Source organism: Agelaius tricolor, unplaced genomic scaffold, assembly GCF_023055355.1.
Source record: "Agelaius tricolor isolate 1412-34295 unplaced genomic scaffold, bAgeTri1.0.p SCAF_5, whole genome shotgun sequence".
In the NCBI taxonomy this organism is placed as follows: Eukaryota; Metazoa; Chordata; class Aves; order Passeriformes; family Icteridae; genus Agelaius; species Agelaius tricolor.
In genome coordinates this window covers 55,275,841-55,301,262 of record NW_027269265.1, presented here as the reverse complement: position 1 = coordinate 55,301,262, position 25,422 = coordinate 55,275,841, and the positions used below count along the sequence as shown (strand labels likewise).

General features: G+C 43.2%; 1 protein-coding gene across 8 annotated transcripts in view; it reads right to left on the bottom strand.

The window, feature by feature from the left end:
• Positions 1–3,114: 3,114 nt before the first annotated feature.
• SHANK2 (SH3 and multiple ankyrin repeat domains 2) overlaps positions 3,115–25,422 on the bottom strand; it is a 249,330-nt gene continuing 227,022 nt past the window's right edge. For 4 of the 8 annotated variants that reach the window (XM_071428345.1, XM_071428347.1, XM_071428348.1 and 1 more), the window contains 5 exons: positions 22,903–22,962; positions 22,541–22,665; positions 21,951–22,062; positions 18,479–20,879; positions 3,115–9,832 (listed from right to left, as the gene is read on the bottom strand). In XM_071428345.1, coding sequence (XP_071284446.1) covers positions 9,259–9,832; positions 18,479–20,879; positions 21,951–22,062; positions 22,541–22,665; positions 22,903–22,962 — 3,272 coding nt within the window. In that variant the 3' untranslated portion in view covers positions 3,115–9,258. The remainder of the gene's footprint in view (positions 9,833–18,478; positions 20,880–21,950; positions 22,063–22,540; positions 22,666–22,902; positions 22,963–25,422) is intronic. The other 4 variants (XM_071428342.1, XM_071428343.1, XM_071428344.1 and 1 more) reach the window with 1 other exon arrangement.

The window sequence follows — 25,422 nt, the reverse complement described above, 5'->3', positions numbered from 1 at the left end:
CTTACCCTCAATTCATCTGTGTGGTAGCTACAAAATAAATGAAAATTCCTCATTAATCAAGCCTCTTATGGCTCTGCCTCCCCTGTGTTTGCACAGTAGTGCAGAAAACTTTAATGTGGTCAGCAAAGCACTGATAAAAATAAAGGCCATCAAAATCTCAGACTCAAACACAGCCTGGGAGTATTGCAAGTTGGTAATGAGATTTCTCTACTGAATATTGGGTGTTATTGCCAGTGCAAGCTGGAAACAGATCCTCCAGTGAGTTCATTCTGAGTTCCTCTGCTTTTAAAACTGTATTGCTGCTAATTTGCACTGGAATCATCTTTTCCTTTAAGCCCAGATATCAGTCTTGGCCTTTGGCTTTTGTAGCTGGTAACTGCAAACAAATCCAAATGTTCTGGTGTTTATATTGGATATCATGAGGGAAAATATGGAATTTCATCTATCCAGGAAGAACAAGAGATCAGTCAGGAAAAGAAAGGTGTCCTGAGTATTAAAAAAAAAAAAAAAAAAAGAGAGAAAAAAAAGGCAGTGATGCAGCAAAAATATTCAACAGTTCTTAGACTTAAGCCCCAGACAAACCAGAGCTTACTTCTGTGGGAGGTTTTATTTGTGCCCCATTTACAGTGCAGGGATAAAACTGAGCCTTGTAATAAACCCAAGAACTCCAAATAATGAGAGAAAACTTGTGTTTTCAGTAGTGCAAGTAAGCAATATAATTAAATATTTGGCACAGTCGACTGGTGTCCTGACAGGTGGCCCTGTTGCCTTTTAGGGGACAGTGAATCATCCATAACCACACATTTGTTTCTGGGGTTTTTCAAATGAATGTTGGTTTTGCCTTTCAAATCTCTGAAATTCTTCACAAGGTTTCTTACTGTGGATAATTAGACAGTTTTTTCCAGTCTGATGGAACATCCTTACTTTAGAACATTTCATTTATCTGTTATTAATAATGTAAAAAAAGAAAAAGGAAATGCATGTGTTTTGCTAAAGATTTTAGATGTTATAGAAACTGCTATAAATTTTCTGGTGTCCTTGCACACAAGGACAATTAATAAATCCCCCAATGATCTTTAGCTGTTTTCTTTCTTTCTTTAAAAAATAAAAAAAGAACCAAACAAGCCACAAAAACAAACAGAACCTGAAGGTAAGGACTAAATGGCACTTGTTAGCAGGAATACTGGAGCTTGTGCAACCTTGAATTTAATCTCTAAGGAGCTGCAGATCACTGTTTTATTTTATTTGTTTTATTGCACCTATTTTGTGCTGACAAGAGGATGCAGAACTGTGCAGAGGTGGAAATTTTATCTTCCTGAAGAAACCTTTGCCCCTTTTTCCTGGAGTTGCTTTAATGCTTTAAAGCACTTTAATGCTGCAGCCAGGCTTTAGGTTTGGCATATTTTAGGTGCAATATCCCAGGTTTTCTTTCTCTTGCTCCAGAGCTTGGTCTGGTGCTTCAGTATTAATCTAACTAATAGTTTTCAATAGAATCCTGAACCCCTGGAATGGGCTGGGCTGGGAGGGACCTTCAAACCCCTCTCATTCCCCTTCCCTGCCATGGCAGGGACAGTTTCCACCAGCCCAGGGAAGATGCTTGGAGTCCCTCCATCCCGTTTTTCTCAGCCCACAGCTCTGGCAGAAGAGCTCACAGGAAGGTGTCCCAGGATCAGCTGTGTGCCATAAGGAATAAATCCCGGGCTGTTTCCTACAGGATCCCCCAGCACAGCCCCATTCTCCTCCCCATTTGGGCTCCCTCCCAGTTTGCAGCCTGAATCCATCCCCAGCTGGTGATGGGTCATTCCAGAGCCAGCATTCCCTTAGGTCACCCCCCTCCCCTGGCAGTTCACCCCTCACAGGAGGGGAAAAATCAGAAAGCTCCTTCCAGCCTCCCCATCCTGGGGTGAAACAGAGCGAGTCCTTCCCAGCCCTGCTCCAAGCTCCTCTCCCAGCTCATTCCCACCCTTATCCTGCTGGTCCCATTCACATCCTGGGAATGCCCTCCAGCTGCTGGCATCTACAGAGCTTTATTCCTTGGGATAAGGAAATTCCTTGCCCTTTTGTGTGCATGTCTCTGCCAAGCCAAATTTCTCTTCTTCCCCGTCCCCTTCGGCAGAGCAGTCCCGTGGAATTCCTGGCGGGATTCTCCACTCCGTGCATGTGCTACAAACAAATTTTCCCTGTTCCCGTGGCTCTGGGATTTCCAGCTGGCTTTCCCTGGGATAAACCAGCCTGGTCAGCAGCACAGACAGCACCCAGAGGACGATCTCTGCTGCGGGTGGCTCTGTCCCCAAGGGCGGCAGAACAGCACCAAGGTCAGAGGCTGGAGCTGTGCCCACAGGACAGAGCCAAAGGTGTGTCCAGGGTCTGCTCCAAATGCACAGAGAGGGGAGGAATTGGCCTCTGGAAGAAGACTCCTTTCCTAGGAATTGAAAACTAGCTTCAGGGAGTCACCTGCCCTTGCTTTGTGCCCTGTTTGTGATGCAGAAAATGAGAGATTTCAAATGACCTCAGGTGAAGTGTGCACCTGTAAATGTTCTGTTGCTGGGGCACTGAAAGTCTGACAGGTCAGCCAGCTGAACCTACAGAATGCAGCACACACTAAAGCTGACACCCACTGCTTTGGAAGGAAAGAAAACTGCTGAGACAGAGCAAATGGAGAGATGGGATGCAGCACAGCTTGGAAAAGAATTCTAAACACAATAGTATTTCTCTGCACTATTTGACTATGCCCAGATAAAAACGAAGTGATTGCTGTTCACTTGTCCGCACTGTGACAAGTAAATGGTAAGTGATAAATACATCAATAACAGAAATGAGAAAATGAGAAGTGAATTCTGTCTCAGTCCCCTTTCTGTCTGATCTCTTGGAGCTCTCACCTCGCCCTTGCCACTGCAGGTCTGACCCCAAAGGAGACCCCAAGCTGCAGCACAGGGTCACAACAAAAGGACAGAAGAATGACAGAGCCCCAGCAGTTCCTCACTCGGGGTTTTCTAGGGGTGGATTGGGTAGGGAGAGCCCGGCTTGGCCATTCCCAGCACCCAGCAGGGAATGCTCAGAGACATTCAGGTAACAGGAGAGCACCAGTGGAAAAGAACCCATTAAAACATGAGGTAGATTTTGAGGTTTCTGTATATTGTATTCTCTTCAGATTTCCAAAGCAAACAGGTACACGGCGACATTGATTCCAGTACAGGTTTAAGCACATGCAACACTGGTGTCCTATCTGTACATTGTTTTCTAAGGCTGCCCAAGGACCTTTACATTGAAAGCGTACAAGAACTCACACACACGTGCACGGATTCCTCCTGGCATCAGTCCTGAGGAAAAAAACAACTGGAATTTTATTGGAGAAACCAAACTTCAGCACTGCAAGCACATCAGGGCAATCCCCCCCAGCTGTTCTGAACTGCTTCCTAACCTCAAAACTCTTTTTTATTTTTATTTTTATTTTTTTTTCACAATTTGGAGCTGAACAGGCTGTTGTTCATCAGGTTGTAGTGTCAGAAATGGTTCAAAACAGTCCAAGGTTTACAGTACTGGAGACAAAACCTATATTCCCATCAAAAACCATGCCGGATGCAAATGAAGTATCACATGGAGATGCTGACGTTCAAAACAGAAAACTGAGAAAACATAAGCACAGAGAGACCAGAAAACACATTAAAGACTTCTCATTCATGTATAATTTGTGTAATTATACAGTCAGCCTTTCTGTAAAATAGTAAAGGCCTAAATACTCAGGCCAACCTAAATAACAACAGTACAAAATTTTCTAAAACGGCTTCTTGTAGAAAGAATGACAGTAGTTGAAAGTAAATAAATAAATAAATATTTTTAAAGGTCTGATATTGCTCTGAGACAGTGTCCATTAGGTTCCACTAGATGTCAGTGGCACAGAACCAGTTTGTGGCAGACTTAATGGCATCGAGTCCACTTGGTTTATTTATTTATCATTGTTACCTCGTCTGTGAAACACAGCCCATGTCAATTGTACCACCCACCCAGGATTTATGGCAGTGAACTGAACCCAAAATAACAGTCTCATCTCATTTCTTTTCCCCCTCTTGCTCGCCTGATTTGAATAGAAGACTTGAAATCAGGCTCACAATGCCAAAAATGTGGCGAGATAAGGTCTGAGTCACTGCAGCTCCTCAGTGTTTCCTAAAGCAGTGACACAGAGCTCACTCCAACCCCAGCACTCTCTGTTTGTCAGGTACTGAACACCTTGAAGATAAAGCTTTTTATGTGAAATACAGTGTAGCTGATCCAGGTGGAAAATTATAAGGCACATACAATTTTTTTTTGTTGTTTTGTTTTTGTTTTGTTTTGTTTTTTAAAAAAAACACACATTCTGAAGCGTTGTTACAATCGTGCTACTCTGGGTGGCCCAGCCAAGGACAGAGGGGATGAAAGTCCACGAAATGCAGGAAAATACAGGAAAAAAAATACAGAAAAAAATACAGAAACCAAAGAATAAAGCAGAACACATTGATACACAATGACAGCAATGATCAACTCTTCTCATTTCTTTGGCCAACAAGCAGTGACAATTGCAAAGCATTCTTTGTTTTGCCCTGGAAATACCTGACTTTATTTGGATACACAGATGTTTGCCACAAAACCTGAAATAAGTAAATTAAAAAAAAACCCAAACAGGCTGGTTCTAGTTTATGTTTTTAACAAAACAAAGCTGCCAAGTAATTGTTGTTGGGAAATCATGAGAGAAATAATAACAGGGGGCTACAAAAATGATGAGCTAGAATGACAGCTGAGAAGAGATTCATAGTTAAGGAACGTATGAAACCAAATCGCAACGGTTCTAGGCATTTATTCCAATATCTTAGAAAATAAAAATAAAAAATACTCTTCATTGCATCACCATTTAAAGACAGAAAAACAAATCTTTAACTTAAGCCAAAAGAAGATGAGAATTGTTTCCTGGTTTTTTGTTTTCTTTTCGTTTGGTTGTTTTTTTTTTTTTTTTCCATTTGCAGCCTTGTTTATTCACAGTACAAACAGAGCCCGCTGGTACAGATTTCAAAGTCACAAGATGCACAAAGTCGGACAAGGAGCGCTGTTCCCTCCTCCCCTCTTCACAGCTGCTCTGCCCCAGAGAAAACCCAGCCCCAAATGAAAATAAAATCCCTAAACCCCCACTTTTCAGTGCCTGTGAAATCGCAGAGCAGCAGCAGCACTGAAGCTTGGGGCTGTGCTTTGTTCCACCCGAACAAAGAACATTCCACGCATTTCGGAATTCCACCTTAAGGCAAAAAAAAAAAAAAAAAAATTAAAAAAAATAAAAATAAAAATCAGGTAATGCAGTTTTCTACCTGTCCCCTTCAAAGTTTCCTGCTTTTCCAGATTTCAAGCGTGACCCCTGAAATTCAGTAAATGAACAGAACATCAGGCATAAGGAATGCTTTAACAAAAAAAAAAAAAAGGAATAACCAGGAAATGCTTTTCCCAACAATAAATCAATAAATTTCCCTTAGTTCTATCTACATTTTGTTAAAGCATTTTATGCGGTTTCAATAACAAATTGCAAATATTTTTGGCAACTAATTTTTTTTTTCTTTTTTAATAAAAATCCAGACAGTGTTCTCTGTTTGCAATCAGAACCACACCCTTAGTGCAATATTATATTTATTTCTTACAGTAATTTTGGTTGCCATACAAGAGTATTAAGGATTGGGGAAAAGTGCAAGTTACAGGAGCTTGATTTTTTTTTTTTTTAATCAGTCGAAATAAGAGGAATTAAAGCACAAAAATTACAGCAACATAGATAACGTGAACACAAGTTGTTACACAAACTATAGCGAGAAACATATTAGTATCTAGAAAAGAAAAGAAAAAATGTAATGGAAAAATTATCAATATTTGTGGCTCATACACATAATCATCGCCAGATCAACTGGGTAATGCTTTCTAAGAACGGAGAGGAAAAGAAAAAAAAAAAAATCACTATTTTTTTATTAACTTAAGTACCACAAATAATTAACTTCTTTGTGATATGTAAATTCTGTAAATCAACAGTCACATCTAGTCATTTTATAATATATGAATTAAACTTAAAATGTTCTCAGACACCTAGGGCAAGGAGTCTGTGCAGTTATACACAATTTACATCTTGTAAGATTTTGGTATTGTATACACAAATATTACAGAAACTAGGCATGTAAATGCAATTTATTTAAATTACAGTATATAAACAAAAGTTGATCCTAAAACCCAGAATATCATAGATCTCTAATGACTTTGTTTTTTCACTATCAGAGTAGCATGAAAGAAATGGGTCTTCTCTCCTCCCCCCTGGTGAAAATACTCGGAGGCCACGGCGTTATCTGTTACTATTGCTTTCTTTTTTTTGTTTCAAACCACCCCTCAGAGCTGGAGACCGAACTCGACTTGGCAGAGGTGCATTCTGGTGGTCCAAGTAGGTCCCCTCAGGTCTCCTTACCTTTTTGCTTCATAGGACACAAGGTGAAAAATAAAACTATTCCCTTTCAGCTCTTTGACCTGCTCGTTTTTGCACCTGCTCTTGGAGTACCTGAAGAGATGCCCGAGCAGGAGCCACACCTGTGTGAGGAAGGGACGGTCCCACCTGGGAGTTACTGGGTGTGTCAGCCTTGCTCAGGGCAAGTTCAACCAACCAGAAGAAGGTTGTGATCCAAAAAAAGCAGCTTTAAAAGTCAACTTCTATGTTGTTTTTTTTTTTTTTCTTTTACTACTGTATTTATTTCCTAACGTATTTCTGGCATGTGTTATAGAGGTAATAGCAACTGTACCCAAAGAAACAAACAAACAAAAAAATTAAAAAAAAAAAAAAAAGAGAGCATGGCATCAGTGGTTTATTTACTGAATTCTGTCGTATCACCAAATGGAAGACAAAAGATGGCTAAATTACCTTTTCTTTTTTTTTTCTTTTTTTTTTTTTTTTTCACTTCTTAAAGTGTGTGATGGCCTCAAGTTGCCTGCATCGACCTATCTGAGTGGAACTGCCATTTTCTACACCTCCCATGGAAAAACTCAGCACTCCTCGACAGCAAAACAGCCTCAGTGCTTCGTTTTTGTGACAAGGTTCCTTGGAACTCCCCAGATACAAACAGAGTGCAGTAACAGATGTTAAGTCAAGAGATTTGCTGTTCCATAAAGGGGGCAGGAGGCTTAAATAAGTTGATTTTTATGAGTTTCCAATGCGTTGGTAACTGTAACCACTTTTGAAGAAATATTCATCCTCCTCTGTAGAAGTTCTAGCAAAGATAGAAAATATAACACAGCTCTGCTGGTTCAGATGCATCCAAATGAGGTTGATTTTAAAAAGGTCAAGACTTTATAATTATTCCACAGAAATAGTAGTAAACCACAAAAAGTTTTTTTTTTCTTTTTTTTTGTTTGTTTTTTTTCTGTTTTTAACTTCCTAGCACTGAAGTGGCACAAAGGCTGCCCAGTAGACCAGCCACTTATTTTCTTAAAATATTGTGCTTATAAACTATCTGTACAACTATTTAAACTTGCAGTAAAGAAAGATATTTAAAATGCTAAACTTTATGTACTCATACTAGGGCTGTTGCAGACCTAATTAGACACTTGTTTGTGAGCAAAAAATAATCACAATAATAAAAAAATTAGAGATAGGCTGGACCATATCAAGGACCATATCAAGGAAAGAAAGTTCAGGTACCTTGCAAAATGTAAGGGAACCTGAAAGTTTGGTAGGGAGGCAGTTTAGCCATCCACACCCAATTTACCCACCTTGAACATCTTGAATATTCTGTCCAGAAAGTCCTACAAAACTCACAGATATTCAGAGGTGTTAATTACAAGGGGGAGTTCAAACATGCAGAGAGAGACTTGTTAACTTGAAAGTTGAAAAAAATAATAATAACAATATTTTTTTTAAAAAAAAAACAAAGCCGTGTGAACCAGCCATGGGTGTTTCTCCCCTGCTGACGGAAGTCTCCCGGAAAGTTCTGCCTGCCCCACTCCCAGCCCTGGATTCTGGCAGGGTGCTCCCACCTCTCGTGCCAAGGAATGGGCTGTGCCCAGCCCTCTGTCCCTGTCCAGAGCCAGTTCCTGCCAGCAGTGACAAAATGAGAGCCTGGATCCCTCCCCAGCCCTCACACCCCGAGACACTCGACAGCTCTTTCCAGCTTGGCATCACCTCTCTGCCTCCTCTCAAGGATCTGAAGCATTTCCATCCTAACAGGCTGAAATCCCTCTCTCACTTCAGATCCTGGCACACTTCCCACTGACTTCAATGGGAACATTCATCTCTCTTTTCCTTCCTTCTCAGCCTGCTGTTCAAAATACCCAGGCACTTACCACTCACTGAATTAAGCAGCACCTCCCAGGGCCCAGCCTCTCTCAGTGTCTCACTGTCAGGTCCCAAGCTGTGCCTGCACACCAAAGTTTGTCCTGGCTCATGGAGTTCATATTTTGACTCAGCACCAGCTGAGCTGGTTGAGAACTGGTTGGGGGGGGGGTCTCAGGTTCAAACTAGCTTCACTTTGCTGTACCTCTAAGTGTGGTCCCTCCTCAGCCTTTACTCAACATCTGCACCATCCTACAGGCCACGTCAATGGAGCGTGCACTGAACTTGTTCTGCCACCTTGGAAGAGTGCTAAATACCACTGCAGAAATAAAGAAATACTAGGTAAAACAGAGCAAGGTTACCATTGGACTGACCCCAGCAGAACAACCAGCTTCACTGCCAACAGATCAGGGAGCTATGCCAGTAAAAAAAGAGGAATACGAACTCCTGTGCCCGCCTCAATATCCCTGCTACTGATAAAACTGGGTTTGAGTGGTAATGGAGCAACCTGTCCTCTTAAAATGAACCAAGGGCTGGGGAAGGCAGCCTGCTTGGAGACTGAATGCCAAGGAGAGAATAAAATAAAATGCAATTTTTTTTTTCTGTCAGTCAAAGAAACCCTGAAATGTTTGCAATTTTAAAAGAAAATTGTCACACAACGGTCCCAGCCAAGGGCAGTATCAAGAGTTTTGAAGTTAACAATTGTCTCTCTCTCACATCTCCCCACAGCTTTGAAATAAAATGGCCCCACTTCTTTAGCATCTTTAGGTTTGTGTTTGGGCATGTAGCAGACAGTCTACATCTCCTGAGTACCAGGAATTCATCTGTTTTCCCCCTCCCCCCCAATTTTGCTGGCACTCGCAGACAGACAAGGCATTTGGGGTATGTCAGTACCAGCCCATCTCTAGTTATCAACAGAAGTTTGTGAGGCAAGATAGCTATTCTTATCTGTCCAGCAGCTGCTTCAAAGCTCTTTCTATGTTCATTCTGTGCCCAACTCTAGTCACTCCAAGGTCTATCAGATCTTCCTTCTGTAGATTTGGTAAATGTGTGCCATCTATTTCATTGTCCATAAATGTTTCTTTATGTTCACCTAAGTTTAGACTTTCCAACCAATCTGCCACATCTGGTTTAGTCCACAGGTGGACAGGCTTAGTTGTAAAAGGCTTATTTGAGATTGGCTGTTGTAATATGGAGGGAGAAGGAGACCTGCTGCGCCCTGTGGTCAAGCCAAATAAGTCCCCAGAAGGGGGCTGGCTGGGTAGGCTAAATACATCGGACAGAGTTGGAGAAGGAGATGAGGCTGAAGCAGAAGCAGTCAGAGGAGCAGGCAGGATGTCTTTATTAATCTCTGTTGGTGAAACCACAGGGCTGGGAGCGTGCCTTGCTCCTGAGGTCCTGCTGTCATAGTCTGGGGACCTGCTCTGCAGTGAGATCGGCTGGCTGGCTCCGGGTCGGACAGTGAAAGTGATTGTTGTACTTCGTGTACCTGAGACAGTACTCATGACTTCCGTGCTCCTGCAAGGGCAAACAGACAGGCACAGTTAGAGCTGCTGGCCACCAGCGTGGCCCCACCAGCACGTGGTCATTACAGCATGGCAGTGCTTGGGGAGTTTCACATTTTAACTACAAGTACAAAAACAGTATCATCGACTCTTTCCCAGAAACCAGCACCAATGGTAAGCCATAGGTTAAAGACAGAACATTTGCTTATGAGCAGTCCAGGAAAAAACATGCTTCCAGAGCACATCTCTCCCTTTTTAATACCTGTTCCCAAATTAAATCAGAAGTGCTGAGTGGAACAAGCACACGAGCATTTTGTACTCTCAGCAAAGCACGACCAGGAGTTGACCTTCCCTTTGCTACGTGGAGGGTTGGAATCCTTTAGTTCTTCAGTTCTGGCTTTACACATAACATAGCCAATAATTGCAGTGGTGGAAAGTTTCAGGAATGCTGGATTTTGGATCTTTGGGCTTCACTCAGTGAATTTTGCAGCATGTTTGTAGTTTATAGAACAACCTGCTCTTATTTCCCTTTCTATCCATGCTTTAAACATAAAACAATTCTTCTAAGGTGCCTAAAACATCTCAGTGTCTATTTCCTTCCACAGAGAAATTACACTCTGGCAGTTTCACCACAAAATTAAGGAGACAAAATTCTTTTTCCTGTGCATGACTGGAGGTGATGTAGCTGGGGTCAAGTTCTGCCTAAAGAAAATGAGTTTCAGATTAGGAATGAAGCAGGCATGAACCTCGCTGAGAGGCTCGCTCTGATGCCCAGCCTGACAGGGTGGGTGAAGGAACACGACCCTCTGCTTCTGCCTGCTGGCTACAGAAGCAAATTTAGAAGGTTTGGGTCTGTTCATGTCATCAAAGGCTTGACCCCACAGCCCTCACTCCCATGGGAAGAGCCTGCTGGTCAGCGTGCACACTTCAGGACACTCCACAGAGCCCTTGCATGCCTGGAGCTCCAGAGTTCTTCACTTCAGAAATAACCTGCCAACTGGGAAAACCTTCAGACCACTAGTCTAAAGCACTTGCAGACCAAAGGACGAGTTTATTTATCCTGGGAGCAATGCCATGGAGTCCAGAGGATGATGTGGCTGATGCTGTACTGAGATTTGCTGTGCAGACCCTGACACAAGCCCTCTGTTTCTGAGTTCTGTTTTTGAGTGCCACACTGTCCCCAGGCCTGGGCAGGACTGAGGATGCTTGGGTGCATGATGTCAGATGGAAATGCTCCCATGAACCCAGCCCAGCATTAATTCTGCACTGCTGTGCAGAAAAGAACTGAAGGAGATGAAGGAAAAGCAGGGTAATGGCAACATGGGGCAGTGCTACCAAAGGGGTTATTAATCCCTTCCTCCCCCACTGCAGCCCTGAGCTGGAGACAGTGATTCCCTGGCTGGCTGCTGCCTGTGGAGAGCCCTGAGAGTGTTCCCTGAATCACCCCTGGGGCTTTGGCCCTTCACACCAACCCAGAGCCCAGGGAGGTGCAGCTCTGCCACACTGACAGCTCGGCAGGTCCCCTTCAAATAAAGCTCCCTGTCATGAGGAGAGCACTGAGAATCGCTTTTGGGAGAACCCACATCTAATTCACACCAACATTTCCACTGATTTCCCACAGGCTGCTCCATGGATTTCAATGGGAACAGGGGATATCTTTGGAAGATTGGTACTTCACTTAAAACCCAGTAGGAGCAATGCTTCCAGCACTTATGGCTTTGTAATTTAACACAGAAAGGAAACACTTGGCAAGGTTTTGAGTGCTCCCTGTGATGTTTTTGGCACCTAATGGCTTTCATTGTCTTCCAAGGCTGGAGCTAAGCATTCTTATAAATAAAAAGTCTGTGGCAAGAGACTATTAAATTCTACTAACCAAGGGGAACAAGTTATTTCCACCTCCTTTACCTTAGCGCTAGGAGTCTCACACTCATTACTAAGGCATGATATAATTTAAAACCAAGAAAAAGCCTTCTTTGAGAAAGGTTGGGGTAGTGCTATCCCAGGGATGGCAAGAATGAGCTTTGTATAAATAGGGAAATGAATCCCTTATCTGTACCTGCAATCACCCTTCTACTTAACTTTCCTGTCTTGCAAATACTAGAAATTAGGGTTTTGTATTTACACCCATTGTGGCAAGATCAAATGGATGATGAAAATACACCTTCTTTTATTCCAGGTGATGAAAGATAATTTCTACTGCTTGACTGACAGCTCCAGGCTCAGTGCTTTGCAACTCATTTTTGCTGCTTCTCCTTCAGACTGCTCCTCTTAAAGACTCCCTGCCCAGCCTTGTTCAGGAAATTAAATAAAGGATGTTAAGACAGAAGAAACAAACTCCCCAAAAATAAACTCTGTGCTCTCATTTGAAGTATTCCTTGGCTGGTGTTCCCTAACTTTCTCAGCCTCATGGGCAGGAATTGTCAGGGTGAGCAAAGCATCCCAGGCATCCTGGTCCTTTGCTTCCTGTCAGCCTGGATCAAAACATTGGCTTCACACGGCTGCAAGCAGCAGCAGGAGAACTGAGAGCATCTTGCTTTTTCCAAGCCAGAGGTTCAGGGCTGATGATTATGAAAACAAAACTCTGAGATAGGGATAAGATTTTTTTAGCTGATTGCAGAGGTTTCAACACCAACTCAGTTCAGAGCCGTGTGAGTACTCAGATCTCATGGCATGGGCACAGCCCTGGTGAAGCTCAGGGAAGTCTGCCAGGCTTTCAGTTCCATGCCTTTCACTCCAAGATTATTTTCCCATGTTCTTTTCCCCCTTTTCCACCTGCCCTATCAACTACATTTTTTTGTGCTGCACTGTAATTGTAATCCAAGGGAAAAAAAACAAACCCAAGGATATTTATGTAACTCCTATGCATCCTAAATTATAATATATGACATCTCCCCACATGATCTGGGGTGCAGACACAGCCTTGAAACCATCATCTGTCTTGCATTTTATGGTTGGTTGGCAGCCTGGTCAATAAGGAGGGAGCAGGTTCCAGCTGGAGAGCAGGCAGGGTTTGCTGTGTTACGGGGTTTCCAGATCTTTAATCATTTTTAATCACAATTTCTTATGCCTTATTTGATCATCTGTTATCCTAAACATGTCAAATCCATATGAAACCTGCCAAACCCCAAACTTCATTAAAAAAAAAAGGTGAAAATATGATAATTATTTTAAATAAATGTTGCTCTATTAGAATCAGCATATGGTGGTAATTTATAAACATTTGCTGCTGTGAGCCTGCACTGATTGCAATGCCCATTATGTTGCTTCATATTAAAATCAAAATATATAACCTATATGTCACAACCACATGGCCTCCAAGTATAAAAGCCATCAGCACAGCTTGTAGCCAAAAAATTCTTTTAAATTTTAAATTATATTTGCAAGATTCAAATTTACTGTTAACTTAATATCAGAGGCAAATCAGTGCAGCAGCTCCCATGGAAAAATAAAACCCCCATATCATTCTCAGCTCCTGGGAGCTGTTTTAGCCCAGAACTTTCCAGAAGACTTGCTGGTTCTGACACAGCTTTTCCATTGTATCAAAGGAAAACACTTTTAAAACCAAGAATGAAGAAGCTGTATAGGGGTGCTGCAAGAAATTAAATTCTTACAGATCTTGGAGGCCGCACAAACCCCAGACTTTGCCTTCACCTCTTAATTTTTTTACTCTGTTGTCAGAGGCAAATTGCATGGCAGGAAAGTAAGGCAAGAGCTGTGTGTTTTGGGGGCAGGTGCAGAACAAGGGCTGATGTGATGACTGGCAGGATGCAGAGCTCCTCACAAGGGCGTTGTTCCGGGGAGAAGAATTGAGAGCTGCTCCGTGTCTGCTGCCAGGGAGGAACAGTCAGGAAGGGCTGTGGGAGTCTGTCTGTGCAGGAGCAGGAGTTTCCATGTGAAATGTCTGGAAAGCAGCAGGAAGGGGATGGTGCTAGGCCAGGAGGCAGCCTCAGCCCTCTCTGCTTGGATAACTGCAGGGGAAAGGGAAGCTGGAAGAGAACGGGGGGAATTCCACAGCTTTCAAGGACAAGACGACCACACAGGCTGGTTTGTCTTTACTTTTAGCCTCACACAGGTGTGTAAAACTGTATTAACCATCCCTCTCCACCCCTCCACCTCCCAAAATCTGGCAGAATCTGGCCATATCTGAAAAGTCCTGCCCCTTGTTTAGGTGCTCAGACACATTCCGGGATCTGGTCTTATGTGCTCATGTCAGCAACACATTTTCTGAGTACTCCTCTGATGAGTGTGGCTTTTATTTCACCTTGAGATGACATCCTAGGTCCCATTTTAGGATGGCTACCATTTCTGGATTAGGATGATCTAATCCACACTGCACTGTGAGAAACACAGTCACCACCAAAGTCACTGAAATGCAATAACAATGGGTGAGCATCAAAAAGCAGCAGAATGTACAACACAGAATAGTCCATGCTTTATGGTTGGCACTTACTTCATGGCACTTCAGCATGGCCCTCCTCTGACAACAGCAGTCATGACAGCAAATAAAAATGACAAAATGGAATGACTGAAACACTGCAGAAATCACTGACAAAGCAAGCAATCCTGTGAAATTGGCTGGCAAACAGTTAACGATGTGAAATGAGTCTAATGGGAGAGCAGCAAGTGAAAAACCAAGGCCCTTATTTCATCCTCTGCCAAACCCAGACATCCTTTACCATAAACCAAACACAGGATCACTCCCTGTAAAGGACTCACCGCTAAGTTCTGTTCTACCTTACCTGCTTGTGGAAAAATAAAAGGAACTTCTCCAAATACTCATGAAAAAAACTAATTCATTGATGGCCAAAATCATTGGCCAGTTTCACTTTTAAAACTTGTTATTCCAGCACAGTGCAGGTTATTCTTCCTAGAGGACTCAGTTCCACAGCATCTTCCATAACTCCCACACTTATCATGAGTATTTCCCACCACCAGCAGTGATGCCAATGTGCCCCAGAGGTTGCAGGATTGTGCAAACAGAGCTGGACAAACACAGAAAAACTGGATGTGTTTCTCCCTCTGGCCAAGCCATGGATCATTTTGGTGTGGTGCTGGTGGAGAGCAGCAGGAGCTGCTGTTCATTACCCCTTATCAGTGCTCCAGAGGCACGAGGGAGGGAGGGAGGGAGGATGCTGTGTTCCCTGGGGCTGAGCTGTGTGTCCCTGGCAGCCCCCAGGTTTATCCTGCCTCAGCCACACTGCCTCAGGCCCTGGATCTCAGGGGCTGCCTCCTGATGTTGCCACAGGACTGCAGGGTCACAGCCAGAACAAACACTCCTCCTCTCTCCCAGTGAAAGCCCTGCTCTGCTCTTCTCCCCGTGCTTTCATCAGCTCCTTATAAAAGCCAGGGGCCTCTCAAGTGGATTTACAGCACTGCTGCATTTATTGTGGTTGACATGTCCTGTCCTCCTCGCCTGCAGGAGGACATGGATAAACCAGATTAAAACCTCTGTCACCACAACTGATGGCCATAATTCCTCAAAGTAAAAGGTGGCCAAAACTGGGAGTGGGATCTGGAGCTCTCTTCCCGAACCTCGTGATCAAACTCTTTAATTACACTTCAGTTAATACAAAGTAAGCAAGGGCATTCTCTCACTTCTTCCTCTTTTCCTTTCTCCTGCTGGGCTCCTTTTTCCTATCCCACAGGCTGGCCACTACCACTGAGGATGGAGGAGCAGATGGTTTCCAGCCAAGCGTTTCCATGCTCTATTTAAAAATCTTGAAGCTCGGCGTCTCCATAAGAACCACAGGAAAACTATAAATACACCATGGAAAATGATTGATAAACCAAGATGCAGAGAATAAAAGCAAGTTTAGGGTGGTCTCAATGTAATAATTCAGAAATGCTGTTCAGGACCATAGAATGATCTCTCCCTAATCCCCATTTATCAAAAACACACAAAGAAGGGGTTTTTATGTGTTACTGCAGCCAGTCATTACCCCACTGTCAGTAGTTTAATTCACCCCTGTGCCACCCTAACAGGGCAACTGCCTTCAGTGAGCCCCAGTTTTGCATCTACTGGCTGTGCAAAGAGAATTCCTAGTGGAATTTAGGATTCCAACCTGGCCTATAATTTCATGCATGGCCCCATAAGCAGATACATATTTTTAATTTCATCAGGCTGCCTGTGCTGCGAACATCGCCCAAGCGAGCCTGTGAATGCTGTTCCTATTTATAACTCTTCCCAATCCTTCTCCTTGGCTGAAGGATAGGAACAGGCCCACTTATTATCACTGCTCTGTTTGTAGAGCTAACGAGTTGTTCTTTAATTCAGCAGAATCCCTGATTTTTCTGAGCCAAAATTCCTTGGTCCCTTTCTAATGCTACCTCACAGGGAAGGGCTGCAAGATCAACAATTGGTTGTTATAAGCTTTAGAGTATTAGGGGGGAAAAAATACCAAGGAACTCCAGGAATTTTACCTTTGAAATTTAAACATTAGCTTTTACACTTGAAATTTTCACAAGGTGGTATTCCTTGGTCATAATATTTGACAGCTTTGTAAAAAAATTGTGTCAGTCGTGCAGTTGGGCTAGAAAGGCTGTAATTTATTTAACTTTCAGAGAGATAAAGCTGGAGTAAAAGCAGTGAAGAAAACCCACGGGGCTTCTGATTCCACAAGTGAACATCTCCACTTCCATCTCTCTGCCTTACCCTGGTTGAGATGAAAAGACTCTGCCTGCAGCACCTTCTCAAACACACTTCCAGCATCTGTAGATTGCTGGCTCTCTTCTGCTATCTCCTGGATTATTATTTGCTTAAAAAATAAATCCTTTCCTGGTGGTTTTAGCAGCTCCAATCCAGCTCATAATTAAGAAGCAATCACATCAGTCAGGAAAATGGCAGGAAACAAAACCCAGCCCTCTTGTCTCCTGTTCCCACTGGGAATGCTGTGGAGGTGTCGTTTTCTCCCACAGTCAAATGACAGCCAAGAGTTTTGCTGCTCTTTGCCACTGCCAACTCATCCCATTTATGCCCTCATAGCTCTTTGGGCTCAGCTACATCCCAGATCCTCTCTCCAGCTTGCAAAGATGAGTGTTTGTGTTTACTTTTCAGGGAAGAAGCAGGATTTCAGCCCCATTGAAATAATGCTTTGGGTGGGGATTTCCCCCCCTGCAGCTGAGCCTCTGTACTCCATCATGAAGATGCAGTAATTTGCCAAAGCTAAGTTAGAAAAATTAAAAAACCTCAAGGACAGAAAAAAAACCAACATAAATTTGTAACACTAAGTCAGCTCTTCCTCTAAAAGGTAACATATGGGGCTACTTCTGTTTACATAACAGTTTGCTTTCCTCTAGGGAAGTGCTATAGTTTTTCAAGTTTTCCCCACCCTTTATACCTTTAAAAATGTATTTTCACAGAAAAAAAATATTTCAATTTACTTCTACTTTTCATTTTCCTCTCAGTAATGAGAGTTCTTTTACATATTTACAGTGCATTGTAGTTGGTAGCCTTGGTTATTTTCTAATAAAATAGGGATGCTAAAGATCTCCACTGTAACCTGGAAGTACCTTTCAGTTTAAAAATAGAAGCTGATAAATAATGTTATACACATGAAGCTACAGACAACACGCTCATGGGGCTTAACAAGAAACATGATCAACATCTAGCAAAAATAATGTGGGGTTTTTTCATGTATGAAGGCTTTTCCTGCAGACCCAGCTCAATTTCTTCTCCGTTTAGTCAAGTGCCACTGAGAGGAATTCCAGAATTTCTGTGCTTTATTCCCATTTTTCAATTCTAAAAATTGAATTTCATCACTGTCACCAGTTTGATGACTTCCATCCTGCAGGAAATAATATCTAACTGTGTGATGCCAAGGCTATGGATCACACTGTTTTCTGAATGAGCAATCTTTGCAATCAGCAAAGACACCCTTCCCTTAAAAACAAATTATCTTCATGCCTGCAAAGTACATCAGCTTTCCAAAGCTGATGCTATTTATTAACCACCAGAATAATTCTAATAAAATTGACTTAGGTGGCACCTTTTTTTAAAAATCTAAGCCAGCATGGTGTTTTTGCAAGAAGAAATATCTCAGTCTCCTATTGAAACATACAAAATTAGCTTTCTCTTTTTAATAATTGTGGATTTCAGGATATTATGTCCACATTTCATACAGATCTGGTTTAGTGATAACATGGACAGTGCAAAGTGATTTTTAATGAGCAATTCTCTGAAATACTTTATGATTAAGTGGATTAGGAGAGGTCTCAGCATGAATCAAATGAGACCACACAGTGAATGCAAAGCAACCCTTGGCAAAAACACTTTTTACCTGTTTGAAGCCAAAATACCTCATGAGACTGAAGAAAAATTAAATTATCACCCCATTTTAAAAGGGAAGAAACTAAAGAGAAAAAAAAATTAAAGAGAGAAAAAAAAATTAAAGAGAAATCTAAGAAATTCACATCAAAACAACAGAAAGGTATGTGCAAACCTTGAAGTTGAAGGCTGAGAAAGCTCTTGTCCTACCATGTAGGCAACACAAATGCTTGACAGTGTAAGAAATTCTTGTTTGACACAGATTATTCGTTAAGCAAATACAGAGTACACTTTTCTTTTATCTATGTGATTTACAGGAGAAGATAGCAAAGGGATGGCAAAAAAAAAAAAAAAGATCAAGCCTTTTTAGAAAATGATTTGGTTAATTACTTTTACCTTGTACTGAGACTCGCAGTTTTCGTTCCAGTTGGCGACTCCAATCCCTCCCCTGGCTTTGAGGATTTCTCTCTGTTCATTTGCTGGAGTATTGAGTTCAATTCACTAATGACATTAGCCTTGGGGCCTGAGAGAATCGGGCTTTTCACCTCTGGCACGTCCCCCCAAAGCTTGGATGTCCTTTGGGGGACAGCTTTCACCAGGTTGGGCTGGGCACTGATGGGAGGCGGGGGCGGAGCGGGAGGAGGGATCACAAAGCTGTCTACAGTTTCCTCGATCAGCGCGTCCTTGTAAAGTGCATTGCTTTTGTTGATTATGGGCTTCATTTTTGGCTTAGGAGGTACTGGGGGTTTGTCCACCAGAAATGTTTGCCCATCTGCATAGACTGTACAAGTATCCACGTTCTCCCCCCCTTCCGAGGATAAGGTAGAGATGCTGGACACCGTTGAGATAGTGCTGGTTGTCTCTAGGTGATGGTCACTGCTGCTCCGACTGTCAACCTCCTCGATCCCAGAGTCGGCGACGTTGTCGAAGCTGTCGGGGGGTGGCAGGAAGGATGCAGGCAAACAGTTTGAGAGACCCACTTGCTTTTTGCCGTCCAAGGAGTTTGCTGGCTGGCTGGGAGAAGGGGTGCCGTTCTTCCTCTGCGCCACCAGGTCTGTCAGCGCCGAGCCGGGCACCGCGCGGTCGTCGGGGATGTCGAAGCTGTTGGCAAACTCCAAGGGAGGGGGCAGCGGCTCAGTGAACAGGAACTCCTCGTCGATGTCCACTGAGGCCAGGGGCGGCGGGGGGATGCGGAAAGGCAGGATGACAGGGTCGTCCACAGAGCTGGCGGCCACGATGGTTTTGCAGGGAGAAGCTGGGGGCTCGGGTGCAGCAGGGACGCTCAGCTCGCTCTCCGCTTCCTCGCTGCCCTCTGGCCTCTCTGGCGGGGAGTTCTCAGGGCTCGGCTCCATCTCAGCTCCCTTTTCCTCCTCATCCTCGGGCATATCATCTGACTTCGCCGTATCCACTGTGTGCACCATCAACAAGCCAGCTGATTTTTGCTGCGAGGTATCCACGATGTTTATCAACATGTTCTTCTTCTCCTCAGCTTTCTTTTCTTTCCCTGCATCCATCTCGTACTTGTTCTCAGTCTCCTGCCGTCTCAACAGGCCGCGGGTATTTTGCCTGGTGACAGTGGCAGTAACAGGAAAAGTCGTTTCCATGTTGGGTCTCAGCTTGGTGTCGATGTAAAGCGGTTTGTTAAGGTCGGTTTTGACTGCGTCCCCTTTGCCTGGAATCTGCTGCGTCTGCTCTTTCATGGCTCTGTCCCTGGCAGAGAGCGCGAGGGCAAGTGGGGAGTTTGGATCCAGCAGCTTCCCTGTGACCGGGTGGACATAGCTATCCGAGCCGGGAGCACTCGTGGGCTTGGCTGCCACCATACTGTTGTCAGTGCCTTTCGTTTTGGACGGAGCGTTCAATGTCCTTGAGTCGCTCTGGCTGCTGGGCTCGCTGCTGTTAAAAAGGTTTTCGGGGGGCTCCCTGGGGGTGGGGATCGGAGATGGCGACATGAGCTGTCTGAAACCATCCTCGCCGCTGAACATCGCCTCCTCGGTGAACTTGGACTGCCTCATCCGTGGTGTCGGTGGGGTCAATCCAACGTCCTCGTCTCCCAGGTCTGTGGAGAGGAAGGCCGGGGAATTGCGCCTCGCCTCCAGCCTCTTTTCCCTGTCCCTCACGGCCCCTGCGATGGCTGCTGCGAACGGGCTGCTGACTCCCAGGCTGTCGTCAGGCCGAAGCTGTCCGGGCTGCTCCGAAGACTGAGGATCGATCTCCATGCTGCTCCCTTGGCTGCTTTTCCCGCTGCTGCTGGTGGATGGCTCTTTGACGATGATGGTTGGGATTGGAATAGAGCAGGTCTTTTCTGGACTGTCCTCCACATTGGACTGTTTCACCAGCATCCCCTTCCTCCTGGCTGGCTTGGCCGGCACGTAAACGGCTTTGCTGGCGATCTTCCCGACCTCGGAATAGGGGTTTTCTGGCATCTGGCCCCTCTTGCTCCTGAAATTGGCCTGAGCTGCGGCACTCCGGTTGTACAGGTCTTCCGAGTCCAGGGAGTACCGGTCCAGCTCCCGCCGGTAATAGATCCCTTTGTCCCTGATCATCGTCCCCACGCTCTCGGGCCGAACCAAAGAGATTTTTGCACCTGAATTCTGGTTAAATGGAGGTTTGATCGTTCCGTAGCTCCGGGAGGTCAGGGATTTGGGGGAGTTGTACAGAGAGGGGGAAGGTGGCGGTGGTGAGGGAGGTAAGGACTGTGGTGGTGGTGGGATATCTTCAGAGGTGTCAGGCATTGAAAGACTTCTGGTAAACTTCAGCATAGGAGGGGCCAGAAACTGCCGCTCTTCCTCTGTTATTCCTGAAAAATCAGAGAGTGCTTTTAAAACACTGCCACATCCACCAGGATCCCCCACACCGTACTATTTCTACATCCAACCCAAAATTCCAGGGTGCATTCCCCACGGAATGGGGAGTATGCAAAATTCCAAAAGAGGCCTTTAGGTTGATTCCCACCATAATCATTCTTTCCTGTTGGACATCCCAGGTGCCAGGATTGAAAAGGATGTTATGGAATTTCAATTAAACTGATGCATAAGCAAATGTTTGGGGTTATTGTATCAGCAAGGTGGCTGTAGAAAAGCATATTTTCTTTGAAAACTATTGAACAGGGAAGATATTCTGTGCAGAGGAGCTGCTTCTGCCTTGCTCCAATACTCTACAATGCATATAATAAAACAACTCAGAAACTTAACGAATTTTTAAGATGCAATTGAAATTTAGCAAAGGGACTGTGAAGATCCTATTGGGAAAAAACCCCATCATGTTGCATTTCAAAAGATGACATTATATCATTACAAATATGGCTTTTAACATAAATAAACTGGGTAATACTGGGATAGTTTGGATGATAATTTTACATCAGCATAATGCATTTCTAAATTGATAAAAGTCACTGCTAAAATTACTAACAAGAACAAAGAAAGCCAAATTTGGTCTGCTCTTTGTTTCTTTATTGTAACAACATCTATTGCCATAATTTGAAATGAAAAAAAGGTGAATTTTAGTCAATTTGATCAACAGGATTTCTTTGTAAACTATACAGAATTACAATGCTTTCACTTCAATAACAAGGGGAAAAATGGATCATATTTTGCCTTAATGTTTTGCAAAAGTCTTGTACTGATCTTTTTTTTTTTGGTTCTTGTTATAGGGAACTTTCTAAAGAAAATAACCAAATTATAATTCCATACTTGCCAAATGTGGAAATCACATCACCTTACACACAAACTTCTTTTCTCATGAACTTTGTATAAAGATTAAACAGCAACTCACTGGGGTAAAGATGTTGGAGAAACACACTTTAGGAAAGAACCAAAGTTACCAAAAGTATGCCATTAATGAACAAAACCATACAAGAGAGGCATTTTACCTATAGATTTTTGTCTTCTCATTGTACCCCGAGGTATACCCAGAAAAGGACCTTGAGGGCTCCCTGGGACAGTGGGTGTCATCACAGCAATACCCTGTCTCTCATACATGGACTACAAAAGAGCAAACAGAAACCCCAACAGCATTAAAGCATGAAAGTCGCTCCCATGTGGAAATAATGCCTCATCCATTACCACTTTCACTGAGAATTCTTATGAAAATAATGGATCTGGGGTTATTTCTGGGGAGGAGGTGGAGAGAAGGGGAAGGCTGGGATTCGTTTAGACACTCATGAAAGGACAGCAGCTGTAAGTGGAATGTGTTGATATTATTTACAAGGCAACAGCTTAAGGTGGGTAATGGAAAAGTATGTCCAAAATGCAATAAAACCAGTTATTTTTTTTACCTGCAAAATTTTGTAAGATTAAATTCTGCACTTGAATGATGCAATTTCAGAGTTCTGGCATTTAATTTTTAGTAGGTGCTATAGTATTAATGTCAATTATTCCCTTACAAAGCATTGGGCAATATTTAATCAAGGAATTAGACACATTAGTAGGAATAAAGCAGTGCTTTGTGGCTCCCACTCACATTCATATCTGAAGGAAAACATCTACTAGAAGGCCGCTGTTTTATAGTTGCCACTCTGGAGTCCACAGTTGCATTGTCTGCAATTCTTGATGGCTTGGAAACTGGCACTATTTCATCCACCTTATCTGTAATATAAAAGCATTCAGTAAAATAAATATCACTTGTTCAAAGAACTGGAAAAGTTAAGTATTGCAAGGTCAAAGGAAGAGATTTACTTTTCAAAAAAATGCAAAGAAAAAGTTTTTTTGGCATTTTAACAAGGCAACGCTTGAGCATCATAAGTCGTGCAAGCCGAGCACTTTTTATTGCTGCTACATAACATGCATGCTTTAGTTTTAAGCCTGCATGCATTTAATGTTTACTTAGTGTGACTCGAAAAACAATCCTCTTCTTCAAACCTTCAAAATGTGAAGGGAGAATATCTATATAGAAATGGAAAGAAGACCTTTAGAAATAGTGAATCCGTAGAGCACTGTTTCAAATAGAGATAAGCAGACTGTACTTAGTCATCAGAATTTTCAGTGATATTTTGGACAATAACAAGTACTCCAGAAGTGCTCTTTCATGCCTATGCTCCTTATATAATAACATCCTGATTTGTTCACACTCTTGGACTTGTAGGCTAGCACTGCTAACTGCATCCTTTGTTTAAGTGAAACTTTTATATGCATTTCTGTTGGTTTGGTTTTTTTAAATTTCTTTTAATAACTGGACAGTTTGGGAATGCATTTAGTCATGGTCAGAAGCAGACCAAAAATAGGCAAAGTCCAAATCTGAATGAGAACTTCAACATTTGGATTTGGGACTCTGATCTACTGCATGATGTGATGGGAAAATACAGGGATAAGTTTAATCAGGATATTCCAAAGCTGAGTGCTGGTGTTAGCCCCGTCTCCAACTTTGGTCACAAACAAGGTTCATCAGCATTAAATACAAAATGCTACTCCCTCACATGGAAGACCTTGAAGCACAGTATAATCCACTAATTATTGCCTGACAGCTCCTTTGCCCCTTCTGCTGCTATGAAACCAAGGCACAGAGAAATTAAATCACTAGCCCAAGCCACCAGGAGAGTTTGAGTTTGGAATCTCTACTAGAATCCAAACTGGAATCACACCAACACCTTTCCTTGCTATGCCTTCCACTGCATTTGCTTGCCTGTATCATGTTCATTTAGTGTCTTTTCCTTTGCAGTTTCACCAAAACTAGGATTAGTTTCATAGCCTGTGGCATTTCTGTGAGTGGAACACCTCAGCCTGGCTCCTAGGCTTCCACAACACGAGTCAGAGCAATGCTACTTTTCAGCAATTAGCTCCATCTCCCAGATAACTCATTATTTGTCAAACAAGGATAGGTACTTCATTAGGATACTGCAGACTTGAAAAATCCCCAGGGTTTTGGTGATCTAGAGCTGGTGTTACTACCCCAAGTATTGTATTTAGGGATTTAAATTTTACCTCTCACGGGAGAGCAGCGCACTCAGAGCACTGGATATTGATATGGATGGGAATAAGGCAGGAGGAAAAGAGCTTTTGATCCCTCTAAACAGTAGATCTGGCTGATGCAAGGATGATATTTTAAACAGGAGAAGAAGAGAGCGAAGAACTTTTAGCCTTTGGGTTAGGAAGAAGGTTGTCCTAGAAGTGGATATTTCAGTGTCACAGAGGGTCAGGGAGCAGGCAGGAAAGGAAAGGCTGATCAGGACCAGTAGGCTGAACACTGCTGAGAACTGTCTCACAAGAGTAGTGTTGCTGTTTCTTTTCAACTGAAATTAGCATTCAAGTCTTTTCATTGGTCTGCTTTTTTTATTTTTTCTTTTTTTTTTCTTTTTTTTTTTTTTTTCTTTTTTTATTGGTGGGGCTTAAATCATCCAGTGGAAGGAGAAAGGGAAAAAAATTCTTAAAATTGTCACATGTATTCAAAAATAAAAAAGCAAGTTTGTGTCACATTTCATAAGGCTTTTCATATGGGGATCTATCACCAAGAGCTTCAACTGGGCAGAGATTTCCTCTTAAGGCTCTCCCACCCTTGTTCTCATCCCAGAAGCCAAACAACTAATCTTTGGGATACAGAAAGAAGGAAGCCTTGGAAATGGAAGCACTCAAAATCTGCACATGAGAAATAGAAATACACCACGTAAGAAGTGATCCCCTTTATTTTGAACAGACACATGTAGCCAGATACCCATTCAGACAACAAAAAGCTACAGGGAAAAAGTGATGAGGCCATGACAGACACTTGGAAAAGCATGAAAATTTTTGTTGGGGATGAAACATACATACCCTCCAACTGCACTGATTTTGCTAGACAATCCTAGAAGTCAGATCCTAATTTTGGATCTGACCAAAATATCAGTTGGTACCCATTCTTAAAACCATGAGGGAAAAAAACCCCTGGGTTTTTTGTGAGTTTATTGCAGGTTTCTTGTCTGTAGAGAGGTTTTCAGTCCTTCTCACCCTATGGCTGCTCCCATTTGCCACATTTAGCCAAAGCACCCAGAAATGGGAGAGGAGGGTGGGTTAAAGCTTGAGCTGCTTTGCAAGGAACCCTTTAGGGCTTCCTCGCGTGGCACTTCCAACGGCAGCACTGCACAGCTCTTTCTCTTGCTCTACTGCCTTTGGACCAGAAAGCAAAGGTAGAGTGGAACTTGTCATTTTGGAGCTACTACAGCAAAAAATGTGAGGCCACAGAAGCAGCCAGCACGTGGAGACTGATCCTAAATGGCAGCAGCTACATGGCGGGTCCTGTGGGAAATGTCAAAATCTGAACGCCTGGCCACGACTGCCCAACCCTGCCGGAGTGAAAGCACGACGTGAAACAAAAACATCCTCACTGCGCTATCAAACGTGCTCTTCAGGCCAAGGAAATGGACTGGCTGAACC